Source organism: Galleria mellonella, unplaced genomic scaffold (genome assembly GCF_026898425.1).
Source record: "Galleria mellonella isolate WM207_F2 unplaced genomic scaffold, CSIRO_AGI_GalMel_v1 utg266, whole genome shotgun sequence".
Lineage (NCBI taxonomy): Eukaryota > Metazoa > Arthropoda > Insecta > Lepidoptera > Pyralidae > Galleria > Galleria mellonella.
In genome coordinates this window covers 2,318,239-2,334,805 of record NW_026442061.1, presented here as the reverse complement: position 1 = coordinate 2,334,805, position 16,567 = coordinate 2,318,239, and the positions used below count along the sequence as shown (strand labels likewise).

The 16,567-nt window shown below is 32.8% G+C and overlaps 1 protein-coding gene across 2 annotated transcripts in view; it reads left to right on the top strand.

Moving 5' to 3' along the window:
- The window catches only part of LOC113516253 (sialin), a 71,872-nt gene that overhangs the window by 38,225 nt on the left and 17,080 nt on the right, over positions 1 to 16,567 (top strand). For both annotated transcript variants that reach the window (XM_052895201.1, XM_052895202.1), the window contains one exon: positions 3,154 to 3,303. In XM_052895201.1, coding sequence (XP_052751161.1) covers positions 3,154 to 3,303 — 150 coding nt within the window. The remainder of the gene's footprint in view (positions 1 to 3,153; positions 3,304 to 16,567) is intronic.

The window sequence follows — 16,567 nt, the reverse complement described above, 5'->3', positions numbered from 1 at the left end:
CAGCGTATCCCGTCAGCGCAGACGGGGCTACTATACCATTTTCACCCATCAAAAGCACAGTGGCATAGGAAGCAGTGAGTAGGCAGTAGTAGTGTTAAACAGAATAGTATCACGACACAAAAATTACGATTATTAAAATTATAATTAATATATCGTCATAGTCGTAGAATACTGACGGATCTTTATATGTAATATTCGTCAGATCCGTCAGTATTCTACGACTATGACGATATGTGAATATGTCCACTCGGTACCGACATCTACCACTCCCATTTGTTCCACAGAAAACCATGCTGAGCTATTAAATTTTTATTTATTATAAAACCCTTTTAATTACATCCCTCGTTTGAGGGATGAGATGGCTTGATTGATTGAGCCATTATGTATGAATGCTTAGACACTTAGCTGAGTGGTGACCATTTTGGTCGCATATATTCCTAATTATAAGTTTATTTTAGTTATTTTTTTTTATTTAATTTGACAATTGTTTATGTTTCTGTTGTAAATGTTATTGGTATGCGTTAAATAAATATTTTCTTTCTTTCTCTTTTTATATTATCATACACATATAATATTCACGTAATATTCTACACGTGTGTACGATTAAAGTCACTTTTTATTAAAGCAAAACTTGCTTCTTCAAGCTTAATATAAACGTTATTTATCAATATATCAATATTTATAATTATGGTTGTGTTCTAAAAAAAAAACCGACTTCAATTATGGTAAAACCAAGTTATATTGATTTAAAAATTAAAATACTGAAAAGATTTTGATAAAATGTCTACGAAACCTATCTGTGAACATGTCCTTTCAGATAAAAAAGGAACTTTCCAAATTGTTTTACAACTGATGGAGTTATGAGGTAATAAACATTAAAAAAAAATCTAATTGAGAACCTCGTTGTTTTTGAAGTTGGTTAAAAATGTAGATGTAATATGTAGTCTGTGTATTGAGTGAGGCAACATATAATCCATTTAGACTGAAACAATGATATTAAATTTGCTGTAAAACAATACACGCACCTAATGCGATTATGTTTTAGTGGAAACGATTAAATTAAATGACTCACCTACACCATACGCGATAGATATCAATGTAATTTGCAAATAATACAGCCACTACACACTTGATGTAGTGTAAACTAGTGTAAATATAATAAACTGTAAGTTATAATGGAAATAAAAATATATAATATTTTTTAAAGCATATTTTATCATCATCATCATCGCTTCAGCCATTATCCGTCCACTACTGGATATAGGCCTCTCCCATAGACTTTTTAATGGATGATAATGGAATGGTAACCCCACCCGCGCTATCGGTATACACCGGCGGGGCACCAGTGAAGGATGATAGGTGAGGATGAAGTAGGTCAGTCAGTACATCGTGACGAATTCGACAAGAATTTGATATCAATAAATTTAAATATTTTCCCTAAAGAAGCATTGGCTTAAAAATAATAATAATTTGCATGGGGTTCTTTAAAAGAGAGGTAAATAGATTTCTTCAGGGTCGGCAATGTGCGTGTTGTGTTATGGTATGGTTTGGCAGGTATTCATAGGCCACGATAACCGTTTACCATCAGGTGGGCTGTATGCTATTTTTATAATATTATTTTTGAACGTATGATTTTTTTCGTTTCTCTATTATTTTTTATAGTTAATAATTCTTAAAAGAACGTTAATTATTTTTGTAATAAAAAAATTGTTGTTATTAATATCTGATTAAAATTAATTTTTACTAATATTATAAAAGTAAAAGTTTGTTTTTTGTTACCTCGTAGTGCCTTAACGGCTTAACCGATCACTATGAAATATGATACACACGTACTATAAGGGATGGAGAAGGGCACACCCTACCACCGGCCAGTACTGAACATACATCGGTCACACGAGCGAAGTCGCGGCCAAAAGTTATCGTTTGTACAATTCATCCATGTGTAACCGGCTCAATAGTAATTCGCTATATAACAAAGTGTGCGAGACGAATGAATGACTAATCACATTTGCATAAGTTCTCGCGGCAAACTCACATTCTATTATGTTCTTTACTGACTTCCGGCAAATGCATAATTATAATCTGGTGCTATATCATATGTGTTTCCGCGGTTACAGAACCAGCAGGTGTATTTAAATATACACTTATTAATATAATTAATATATATATATATATATATATGGCATACAAATAATATCAGAAATTAGTACATACTTGAAAAAAAGAAATAAAAAATACATTTGCAAAAAAAAAAAAAACAAAACAAAAGTAAAGCGAAAGTTTATAACGATGGATGTTTACTCATTCACGCAAAAACTACTGAACGCATTTAAATGAAATTTAGTACACGGATAGGTTATATCCTAACATAGTACATAGGATATTTTATGCAGTGATTGATGCGGGCAAAGCCGCCAGATATAGCTAGATGAAATTAACTATGCATTAAACAGGCATTCCGCAAACAATATTTATTTCCTCTTTATTGCACCACTTGAAAAATAATACAAAGATAAGTACATATGACACATATGAAGTACAAAAGGCGGTCTTATCGCTAAAGCAAACTCTTCTTCCAGACAACATTTTTTATTTAGGTGGTAAACAAGCATACGGCCCACCTGTTGGTAAATGGTCATCGTAGCCTATGAACGTCTGCAATACAAGGGTTCTTACACACGCTTTGCCGACCCTGAAGTAACCTCTTTACACCCTTTTAAAGAACCCTTTTTTGGGTAGAGATGAAAATAAAAAAAAAAGGTAGCTATTTGGGACTAGAAGTGTAACTAATGAAAATAAGAAAAAGGCTTATATTAATAAAACATGTAAATATTATTATGCACGCCTTACATCTAAGTATTTATAATATGTTACATAAATAAATATATATAAAATACATAACATACATTTATGTAATACACATATTGTAATATTATTCATATATATTTATCCTATATGAAATTATTTTTACACACAACACATGTATATGTAACACATGTGTTCAAGTAATTATAATTGTTAATGTGAAAACGAGAAAAAATATTGGTTTTTTTTTTCTTAATCAGTTCTTCTTTATTTATGCAAGTTGCTTTAAATACAGTCGCATTGTTTGTTCTTTTAAAAATAGAAATATAATGTTGTCATTGTCCGCAGCATATGCCGGTACCATGGCGCAGCCTGCTGACCTCGCCACCGGTGTGGGCCATCATCCTTACGCACGCCACCTCGGTCTTCGGCTACTTCACCGTCGTCAACCAGTTGCCCACCTACATTGAGAGCATCCTGCATTATAACATTAAACATGTAAGTACCTTATTAGTAGAACTTTGTACAAAAGCCGTTTTCTTGGGTACCTCTGTCTCATTTTTTTTTTCGTGTTTCTACTGTGCAGCAGTTGTGTTTGCATGGCTGTGTTTCTGTTTGAAGGGTGGGATATGGCAGTGAATTTACAGGGTACACAGGAATAACACCTGAGTCCTCAGGAATGGCAACGTATGGGAGGTATCGTGGGCGAAAAAGTATACTCTGTTATATCCATAATACTGCTCATGTCTATAGGCGACAGTTACCACTTTCCATCATGTGGCCCACAACTTGTTTGCCATTCTAAATCGCATGAAAAAAGGGAGGAAGGAATGTTAGTAATTGGGACTAGCGGCCCCACTGCTAGCAATATACTAGGTTGATTCCACGGGGTTTCCTCTGGAAACCATAGTGGTTAATTTTTGATAAATTCGTCCATCCCTCACTGGTGTATTTCTCCAACGTGTATCGATATCACAGGTGGTGTAATCACTCCATTATCATGCATTTAAAAAAGTACCTTTTTAACGAGTATCCATCCGAATGATGAAGAGGCTACACACTGGGCGTCAGACTAAGGTAACGAACCTTAGAACTTGACGCCAGAGGATGCCATCCTCACATGTAGTTATAATACCAAGCTACCATCAAAACTTGGGAGGAGGAGATTGCTAGTAATGGAGAGCAAACCTAGCAATGTACTTTTTTTTTTATACAACTTAGAATGGCAAACAAGCTGACGGCCCACCTGATGGAAAATGGTAACTGTCGCCTAAAGACATGAGCAGTACTCTTAACTTACTGAAGTAGCAGTTCGGTCGTCTCTGCTTCTCTTTACATTGTTCTCTTAATACTTAGTGTTTGCCTCAACGAGAGCACTAGCAAAGAATATGACAGACACCATGACACCCATATAAAATCGCGCGGGGACATGGGGTCTTACCTCGGTACCATTAACTTATAAAAAAAAAAAATCCTTTCTGCTCTGTCTTTGCTCTGAACAGAACAGAACTTTAGACGTAGCGGATTCGTTCTACATATCATGTGTACGCGGTACACATAACGTATCTATCGTTATTTAACCCTTAAATACCTGAAGTTTCAAATTTGATACCGGGGTTATAAATCGCATTGGGCGCCTACAATCGATTTTATTTTAATATTTGGCTGTTTACATTTTACCAAATGTTTTTTTTTTTTCAAAATAAATATATATAAATATCGTTTCGATTTATTTTTATTTTTTCCCATTAGTAAACACAGTAAAGGATACACTTATATATTTTTAATTTGATTTAAAAAATCAGGCTTTTAAGGGTTAAGATTAGCACTCGTCCACGGCTGAGGTTGTGGAATGATCTTCTTACGGAGACCTTATTAAAAAAACCACAGCATGCAATTATTATAATACATACAACAAATTAATCTAATAAATTAATACAATTGTTTTGAAAAGGTCGTTGAAAAGTTTCAACGCACGATATCTCCGCTTTTGCAGCGGTCTATAGTCTATGGTAACCGTTTTTCGTCAGGTGGACTGTATGTCTGATTGCTTCCATTGTATATAAAAAAAAAAAGAAACTGCGCTTGATGACAATGATCTCATACACTTGCTGTAGAACGAACACGATCGTTTGGGGTTATTTGTTGCCATTTTTTTTTGATGGGTGAAAGTGGTATTGTAACCCCGCCTGCGCTAACGGGATACGCTGGCGGAGCACCAGTGAAGGGTGATAGGTGAGAATGAAAACAGGCCAGTTAGCCCATCATGATGAATTCATCAGGAATTAACCATGATAGTTTCCAGGGAGAACCGCGAGAATGTCGACCTGGTTGGGTATATTGCTAGCAATGGGATTCTCAGTCTCCATTACTAACAATCCTTTTCTCTCATATTTGTTGCCATTATAAAATGTATATATAATGTACTTGCCTAATAAAAGATCGAAATCAGCCAGTCAGACCGGAAACGATAAAAATATCCTTAGCACCTTCAAAGAGATAATGTAACCTTGAATGTGAACTTTAAAGTTACTAAATATAGGGTTTACTCTTATCCGTTAGTTTAATCCAGCCACACCTTGTCGACTTGAGCCATTTCATAGGGTGACCATCCAATAACGAGTGAAACGTGGATCGTACCGACCGGTATATTTCTGTCGTGTCGTGATTATTGCATAAAAACAGGTTTCATTTTTCTTGCAGTTAGTTGTATACAATAATAATAGAAATTTAAAATAACCGTATTTTTTTACTTCATTTATGTTTAAATTATATTAAGTAAGAAGACTTTACATAGATTTTTTTTTATTATGAAACTAGTTAGGTGAAGTAAGAGTTTGAATTGTAGTTACGTGTAAGTTATAGAGCGCACCACCGTCGCACTATTTATTGTAGTATGTTTCAATAAAACATAATGAAAAAGTAACTTTTTATTGTAATTATTATTAAAATACATTTGATATGAAGTTAGTAACAAATCGTGACATTTAATCAATAAATCGACTTTTGTTTTCTACTACCATTGGACATCAACACAGTATCTTATAGTTATCTCAATAATTCGTTTGTGTGTATTTTCATGGAGTTCTATTAAAGCAGACAAACACATACAATGACGGTACTATTTGATATTGAACAATTTGCTTTTATCGTGTACGTCAGTAAAGGATCAAATACTTTATTATGGTTATAAATTTACGACGTATGAAGCTCTTGACAATGTTTATATTACACATTGACGGTCATATTATAGGTGTTTCATATTTTGATCGCATTGTAGCTATACATCTTACACTTTATATGTAGAAATCTATTCCTTCTATAGAAGTTGTCTATAAATTTAATTTACATTATTCTAAAATATCTTTTTTCGTATATGAATTTAATTAATATAAATGTTCTTATAGATGTCAATATGGTAGTAAAACTAGATACAAATTAATGTAATACAAAGCGTAACCAGTTATATCTGGATAGTTATGTCCTTGTACGTTATTTGTGTATAAGTAGATTGCAAGATTTGATCAGAGTGACCAGCGGTTTGAAATAAATTAATAGAAATAGGAATTTATTAATAAATATTAAAAAAGAATTTAATTATGAATTATTGGCTATTTTCAAAGTATTAAAACGTTTTTGTTTTATATATTATCGTGTCTGCAGTCTAATATAGAATTAATAACTTCTGGTTTAGATATCAGTGGGCTGGACTGAATTTTTAATTTAATATTTTGTATAGGGTCAATAGTTCACACTTCTATCTTTTGTATCTTCAGTGATTCATTTAATAAATATATTTTTAATGGGTATTTATTATACCTACATTAGATTTTAATTAAAAATATATTATCATAGACATGTTACACAGCGCCATCTAGTCCCAAACTCTGCTTGTACTATGAATAGTATACAATGAATAGATACATATAAGTACCTGTTATATACAGAAACAGCCAGATTTATACAAACAGACGTATATATTTATTTTTAATGTATGATAATAGAATGGCAACCCTCTCTGCGCTAACGGTATAAGCTGGCGGTGCATCAATGAGGGATGCTAAGTGAGAATGAAAGGGCAAGTCAGTTAGCCCATTATGATGAATACACTTGGAATTCAGCACGATAGTTTCCAGGAGGGACCACGTGGAGGTCGACCTGATAGGGTATATTGCTACCAATGGGACTGATAGTCCACATTACTAAAAAACCCTTTTCCCCTATGTATATATATTATTTTGTACAGCGATAGAATCCGCGACCATCGGAAGGCATCGAAAATTTACGCGTGTAGCTATTTGAAACTGCATCAGATACATTTAAACGATTGTTGTCTCATCCTAGAAAATAACAATTACTATATTAGAATAATACTGTTTAACGTAGTATAGACTCTCAAAAGGCAAAGACAAAATGATGAAAATGGATTTATTTATTACTTAGATGAACAAGATTTGATTTGTGTTTGGCATCAGATAAAAACCTCTTACACATTAAAATATACAAAAAAGCCGCCATAACCGTTAACCCACATTTTGATTTCGTTATGTTCGATTTTTTTGCCCCAGTGCTTTCGATTTTATCTCGTTTGGTAACTTACAAAGTCACTAAGGATAAACAAGAATCGCGCAACCCACTCACCCTATTGCATCAGCCGAGAAGTGGACAGCCTCAGGTTTTATAGCAATAGCAGGTTGCCACACCTCGAAACAATCTCGCAAATGTGACAAAACCGTTACAAACAGATTCCTTTAGAAAAAATAAAAATAGATGTAAAAAAATCTCAAATATATATAAGTAAAAGATGTATATAAGAATGAAGAAAGTACAGTGTGTAATAAGTAAAATTAGGTATTAAATATAAGTATAAATAATAAGTAAGATTAAGTATTAAATAATGATAGTTGGAAGCTATTTAAAGATACTAATAAGCGCCACATTCAATAAAGTAAAAGTAAAAAGGACTAAATTAATACAAAATTTCATAAGATATATTTTGCTTTGATTTGCACTGAGGATGAATTTTTACTTATTGTAATTATTAAAAAGCATTTTTTTTTATACAACTTAGAATGGCAAACAAGCTGACGGCCCACCTGAAGGAAAGCGGTAATCGTCGCCTATACATATGACCAGTACCATGGACATTACAGAGTATAATGTTTCGCTCATGATACCCCCCATGCGTTGCCATTCCTGAGTACTCATTTTATGTTCCGCTAAATATATTATTGAAATATTGATTTTTTATATGTAACTGTAGACTACTATATCATAAAGCTATAATAAATATGTTTAATAAATTCTAATTGAATTTGAATGAAATATGAGTCCTTTTGATAGCTTGGCATCACTTAAAAAGCTAATGACGGTATTTTTAAATTATTAGAACGGTATGTTAAGGTTTATTTGTATTTAATTACCGTTTTAACAAAAAATATCATAATTATTCTTTTTCCGACTATAATTTGATCCAATTTGTTAGTAACAATTTTCTTATAAACTATGTTAGTAAAACGTAAACATACAACTAAACCTTTTATCTATACATGGGAAATATTTAAAAAATAATAATAAAAGGAGTTACATTTTTTCTTATCATTTTCAATCTTATACATATGACTGAGTGTGTCATTGAACCAGTCCTGGTGGATTGTGATCAACCAGTAGCATTGCCATTTCGGCATAGAACAGACTACCCTTTACTTTCCCGTGAGTATCGTAAGAGAGTCATTTCCCCCCTTATGGTGGAAGCCTATTTTCAGCAGTGCATAATGAATAGTGTGAGGAGGAAAAATGACCTAAAGCAAAAATTTTATAAAAATGTGTATGTCGTGTGTATATATCATGTTATAAGTAATAAGCTATTTTTAAAAAAGAGTACGTATAAATTCAATGAGTAAGTATTAAGAATGTTTCAAGTAGTCAGTTAGAATATCTTAATTTGATAACTAGACGATTGGTAGCTGTATTTACATTTTAAGAGCATTCATACTGTAGTTTATCAGAATATGGCAAGGTCGCAAATTATGTGTTAATTTTCAAAAATAATAGATCATTTTTAGTATTCATGACTGGTTATTATTTAAAAAGTGCTCTACCAGCAATTTACACGTTAATCATAAAATATAAATATAAATTTATTACTGAAATCTTTGCTAGGTGTTTCATATTTTGTTTCGGATTTTCAAATTTCAATTATATTTTTGCCACCGAAATCCAAATTTTCAATGATTGCAAGAATTATCAAAATATTATTGCATGATTTACGGTTTAATTTTCTAGCAGAGGACTTGTTAAATAATTTGTTACAAATATTAAAAATAGTTAAATTGTTTTCCAAAATTGACAAAAAGTTGCGACAATCGCCACATTAAATTGACTTTGGTAAGTTACAATTATGAATGCTCTTAAAGTCACACATTTTAAATATTTCCAAAAGGAGTACGTGTGGGTGAAAATATTCAAGGGGTTACGTTTTTAGTAATTTAATTTGGCCTGTAAAATATCCTATAGAATTGCAATACTGCAGTAAAAAGTTCGAATGAGTTTTATCGTATATTGATAGATTAATGTTCTTTGAAACATTTAAAGTTATTAAGGAAACATATTATTAGATGAAATTTTTAAATTCCAGTTATGTTTTCTTTAAGCAAATTCCTTAATGAATCCATTTGAAGTTTTAATTCCCTATTTATTATTTGCAAAGGAAACGACATGTAAATGTTTCAAATTCTAAATATTTGAACCATTGGAGCTGATCAGGACTGTCTCCAAATTTCCATTAAGTTGGTCACACTACTGTTTGTAAAAACTGCGGCGGGTTTTTCTTGTGACTCGTGTTTATTAAAATTAATTGAAACCAATCGGATGTTTGGTAACATAAATTATGTAATAGACTATTTGAATTGTAGGCGATTTATTGTTTGATAAAATTATTACCTTACTAATTATTTATCAAGAATTGACTGAGGGAGGCTGAATACTAAGGTTGTCAACGATCAGAAGAAACTATCTTCCCACATTTTTGCAATTAAGATATTGTGATAATTTTTTTTTAATTATACAATATAAAAATATGTAAACTGAGATACTTAGAAACAACACAGTTTGACGGTGGAAATGTTTTTTTTTTTTAGAAATCTCGGATAAACAAATTTTTTTTTGTTTAAGTAAACTGATGATTCCATAGTCTTTTTTTATAAATCTACCGCCCATGGTATTCATATTCATATATTATTGCACCAAATACCTACCGGCTCTTTTTTTTTTCTCGACTCAAAGGTTGTCTGGATGAGGTTGCTTTAGCGATAAGGCCGCCTTTTATACTTTATATGAGTAATATATATATATATATATATATATATATATATATATATATATATATATATATATATATATATATATATATATATATATAAATGAATAAATATTGGACTGTCCTGCAATTGGTCCCAAATCATGGACTCTCTTATTCGGTTATTAAAATAATATCTATATAATCCATATGGTATCATATAAAAGAGCGACTGTAGCACACTATACCTAAATTATGAATAGTAAGTCACCCTACCCTTTGTCTTTTTCTCAATGTCCTCTAACCAAAGGTTGTCTGGAAGAGATTGCTTAGCGATAAGGCCGCCTTTTGTATCACTTCTCATTAATATTTACTGTATTTGTTATTTCTCTTTTTACTTGGTGCAATAAAGTGTAAAATAAATAAATAAATAGGTGAACTATGTCTATGGAATTCATAATCCTAGAACTAAATAGTGATGACCCTAGATATAGATATATGTGTTTAAAAATTTAATTAATTCTAACTGTTCTATGTGTAGGTAATAATATCACATGCCATCGGTTGGTATATAAAATACGATGATATCATTTAGTCCACGAACACGTTCTAGTAAATTGGATTCGTGAAGTTATTGAAAATAACGCCTGTGCGGTTGCCTTCTGAAATAATAAGAACGTTGCAAATTATAGTGTTCAACATAGCCATAAGAAGAAATAGTCCGGGTAGAAGTGACATTTATATTTTTTTTTTATGAGTGGGGTAATACTGTCAAAGTTATACCGTTAAAATGTATCTTTCTCTTCAAATCCTTTATACTATAAATCAATTTGTAACTATGGTGGCAGGGGGGAAAGGGATTGTTAGTAACGGAGACTGAGAATCCTATTGCTAGCAATATACCCAACCAGGTCGACCTCCTCGCTGTTCTCCCTGGAAACTATCATGGTTAATTCCTGATGAATTCATCATGATGGGCTAACTGGCCTGTTTTCATTCTCATCTATCACCCTTCACTGGCGCTCCGGCAGCGTATCCCGTTAGCGCAGGCGGGGTTGCCATACCATTTACACACATAAAAAAAAAACTATGGTGGCAAACAAGCATACGACCCGTCTGATGGTAAACAGTTTTTTTAATGAATGACCCCGTCTCCGCTATTGGTATACGCTGGCGGGGCACCAGTGAGGGATAGGTGAGGACGAAATCAGGTCCTGATTAACCTGATCCCACGATGGTTGTCAGGAGGAGCTGCGTGAAAATCGATCTGGTATAGCAATATACACTATAATGCTAGCAATGTTAGGTACTTTTTCTGTAATACCGCAATAAAAATATAGACAGATGGAAAGACAAAATTTCTAAAAAAATATTGTTTTGTCGTCTATTGCTTTTATTAAAATTTCTTATATTAAAAAAAGTGGGCTGTTTTATTTTTTATTTTATGGACACATAAAACAGATCATTACTATAAAAAAAAAAAAAAACTTAAGTAGTAGTTACATTTGTGATTCGGCTAGGTTATAATCCAATTACATTATGTGCACAGCTTGAGTAATTCATGTAAAGCAAACACATAAAATAAAGAAAATACATCCCCAATACTAACATGCATTTCCCCCACGTGCACATGTTGACGACGGGCATAAAATAGCCTTTACAAACAGTACGTGTATACCAAATTATATGGCGAATGGCCGTTAAACCGCCGAGAGGTAAAAAATAAACCAAATAATTTTCATGATTAATACTCGTATTAAATTTATTAATTTATATATTAAATAAAAAATAATTAAAAAATTAAATTCTAACATACTTTAAGGAAATTATAATTTCTGTACATGTCAAATTATTTATAAAATTTAATAATAATAATTAATAAATAAATTGAAAAGTCGCCAAAACACCTGCAGTTCCTCCTGTTGCTGGTGCTCATGGCCACAGGTAGTCACTTATCATCAGGTGGGCCGTATGTTCATTTACTCTCTGTATTAAAAAAATAAAAGGAGGGAGACTTTGTACAAAAGTCGATTGCTTGGGTACCTCTGTCCCATTCGTGTTCTAACCGTAAAGTAGTTGTGTATGCATAGCTGTGTTTCGGTTTGAAGGATGGGATATGGCGTGAATGTACAGGGTACAGAGGAATAACAACTGAGTCCTCAATAATGGCAACGCATGGGGGGTATCATGAGCGAAACAGTATACTCTATTATGTACATAGTACTGCTCATGTCTATAGGCGACGGTTACCACTTTCCATCAGGTGGACCGTCAGCTTGTTTGCCATTCTAAGTTGTATATAAAAAAAAAAAGAATTTTCTGGCGGCGTGACTGTTCAATCAATCGTTATAAAATTTAGTATATACGCAGTATTTGGGTTGGAGAAGTTTGTCGAAGAAGGAAGTGAGTTGTAAACTGATGTGGGTCAGAGGATGCAGCGACTTACGTCAATTGCATTGGACGTCTGCAATTTGAGCTAATAATACTACGTATTGGACAACTTGCATGTTGTGTTCATAATCGAGAGGCCTACCTACCCAACTGTGTAATATGATGGTTACATACAAGATGTACATATACTTAAGAATATTACATTAATAACTGATATCAAAAACTCTTACGTTTTGTTAGTTTTTTTTTTCTTTTTCTAGTTTGCTAATTGGCAATCTGTTCCTTATAGAACAATAATCCAATCTGCTGTTTTAGTAAATTCTAGGCTTATGTACACTGGAATTTATTATATTTGTAAACACTTATGATAAATAAAGAACTTTTGAAAACAAACAAACAATCTGCTGTTTGGATGTCAGGTTCAAATCTTGTTAATAAATGATGAGGCCAATCCATTAACCAGCTCTCAGTCTCTGTCTGTAAATCTTTCTACCAGTCCTTGGATACTGTGTCTTTTTAATCGAGAGGAACTAATGCTTCCCGATCCCTGTAATTGAACGGCCAATTCATTTCTATGGCAGTTTTGCTAGTGAAACCAGAATATTGTTGCTGTCATTAAATCACTAACAGATAAGCAAAATATTGCGGATTTAAAAATTTCGTCTTAAAAAATAAATATTATAAATTTAATCATGAATCATTTTCAAATGAAAATTAAATCATTATTAAATTCACGTAGCGCAGAAAGTTCGAAAGTTTTTTTTTTTATGGGTGAAAATGGTATAGTAACGATGTGAAGGGTGATAGATGAGAATGAAAACAGGCCAGTTAGCCCATTATGATGAATTCATCAGGAATTAACCATGATAGTTTCCAGGGGGAACCGCGAGGCGGTCGACCTGGTTGGGTATATTGCTAACAATGGGATTCTCAGTCTCCATTACTAACAATCCCTTTCCCCCCTGAACAGAAGTTCGAAGGTTGTAAGTAACCTTTTAACTGTCATCTGATGAACATAGGCCTCCCTCATAAAGGGGGATCACTTTATGCCGGATTCACACGGCTCGTTTTCCAAAAAATAAATAATTATTTAATAATTATTTAGATTCAATTTAGAAAAACCTATTATTGCCCATACTACCCTGTTATAGGATGCTTGTTAATTTTATTTGTAAAATGCTGTTAGCTTTGTTAAAAAAATAAATAAACTTGACAGTTTCTCTTTCCACCCAAGGAAGCAGGGTTGTGACGTGTGCGTTGATGACATGAAACTTTAGAACTTAGCGTTCATTGCTTTATTAGGTCGCGGAGAAGGAAAATCGTTTCGGCATATATGCGATTTTTATTGCCTATTCAATATGCAGACCTTGCTTCTGTCTTGATGACCTTTTATTTCGAGGATATGAATTAGGAACTTCGAAAAATCTTTACCAATATTATAAATATGAAAGTGTGTTTTTTACCTTATTGCATCTTAACGGCTTAACCAATCACTATGAAATTTGCTATACACGTACTATATGGAATAGAGAAGGATATAGGGTACTTTTATTCCGGTCAGTAAATATATCCCGGTCGCGTGGGGGGAAAGAAATTGTTAGTAATGGAGACTGAGAATCTCATTGCTAGCAATATACCCAACCAGGTCGACCTCCTCGCGGTTCCCCCTGGAAATTGTCATGATTAATTCGTGATGAATTTATCATGATGGGCTAACTGGCCTGTTTTCATCCTCATCGATCACCCTTCACTGGTGCCTTGCCAGCGTATCCCGTAAGCGCAGGCGGGGCTACCATACCATTTTCATCCAATAAAAAAAAAATCTCGGTCACGTGGACAAAGTCTTGTTGAAAGATACGTTTTTAATATTTCTGAATGATTACTTAAAAAGTTATTTGATAACAATCAAATGATAATTATGTGTATGCCAAATATGACAATTTTTTTTACAGTTTAAAATGACAAGGGGTAGCAATCGGTAAAAAATCGAATAGCTCAGTAAAATGAAACAAAATTTATTTTTTAAACTTTAATACACCTAGATTGTGTAAATGGCGGACTTAACGCCGTATGGCGTTATCTGCCAGTCAACCGTAGACAGGAATAACAGAAAATATAATTGACGATGCAACGTAATGAGCGACTAAACAGTAAAACAAAAGCAATGTAAACATAAAATAGTGATATATAAATAACATACATATAATATAAAAAATATATAAAATGTTTGTTTAAGTAAGCTAGGTACTAAGATTAATAGTATAACAATATGATATTGTAAAAACCAAGCCTGAACTTGATATTCACAACGATAGTCACTCTGTGTTCTTGGCTAAATTAAAATGTTGATGTACCTAGCCATTACATTGTATTTGTTTATAATTTATAATAATTTAAATGCAATTTCCATTATTTATATTATATTATTATTCATATTGTTAATATCTTTACTCATATAATGACATTTAATAATTTAATTATATTTTAATGTTTATCAAACACAAGGCACGCTGTGGTCGCCTATAAATGTAAGAACAGTTAGATCTAATCTACTAGTGCATTGTATTAAAATGTTTCGCTGTATCTTATGTTGGTAATCCTATAAATAAATAAATAAATAAGTGTTAGTCACATTTATTTGAAAGACAAAACAAAAGAAGGGAACTTGATAAAATTAATATTCATTAATTCATAATGAAACAATCGCAAACATGGAATTAAATATTATGACTGCGGAAAGCATCAAATGAAATAATAACCAGCAATACCGTATATAGATCTTAGAATCCTTATGCCGCTAATACCACCATAAAATAAAAATACAGCGAAAGGAAGGCCACGTGCTAAGATTATACCAATAACAGACTTTGTAAACATTATTACTCGTATTGTAAATTGTTGTCTGAGAATCTAAGCAATGGCTAGAATTATAGTCTCCACGAATTATGAATATTTGCACAGAAATTATACCTTACAATAGACTACAAAGTATTGTGTTTATTGCTCGTCGAATGAGTATCTACGATGTACTTTAAATTGTTAATAAAATAGTTGATATTACTGGCTGGTTGGACTTTGTAAAATATGGCTTGTTGAGCTTTGATTACGATACGATACGAGTTTTTTTTTATTGCTTTTTTTTTACTTTATGGTGTCAACTTGTTTGTTTTACTGGTACAGACTTGAGCGGTAAATACTATAGAAATATGCAAGTTTACGAGAATACTATCTTATACTGCACTAGCGGCCCGTCCCGTCGTCGCACGGGTGGACATTTTTAACATTTCCCGTCACTGCTCTGCTCCTATTGATCGTAGTGTGATTAAAAGTGCCCAGGAGTATGAAGAATAATTGTACTAAGTTTCGTGAAAATCCGTCGAATAGTTTTTGTTTCTATAACGAACATACAGACAGACAGACAAAAATTTTACTGATTGCATTTTTGGCATCAGTATCGATCACTAATCACCCCCTGATAGTTATTTGGAAATATATTTCATGTACAGAATTGACCTCTCTACAGATTTATTATAAGTATACATTAAAATAATATGGCCTGAAAAGTTTGTACATTGAGTTTTAAAATTCATATATTCGGTTTTAAATAGAGTTAAACCGATGTTAGCCATTTTTAAAATTGATGTTTGTCTGTTAGTAGCTATATCTCATGAATGGTTCCTATTGACATTTTATATTCATGTAAGCGTCGTTGAATTAACCACCATGTTTTCCAGGGAGAACCACGTGGAGGTCGATCTGATAGGGTATATTGCTGGCAATGGGTCAAATAGACCCCATTACTAACTGCCGTTAACTGTCCACTGTTGAACCACGGCCTCCCCCCTATAAGTGAAGTTTTGCCAGTAGTTGCTACACTTGGCGGGTTGGCTGGCAAACGCAATAAAAATTTAGTGAAGTTTTAAGAGGGACGTTGCTGCCCATCCCTCGACTATTAAGCTCTCTTAGTTGCCTCTTATAATGTCCACGGAAAAGGTGGCCCAATCTATGCCAGGACCACAAGGCAGTTGCGATCATATCTAATTTATAATAAAATAGTTATATAGTCAGAGGGAG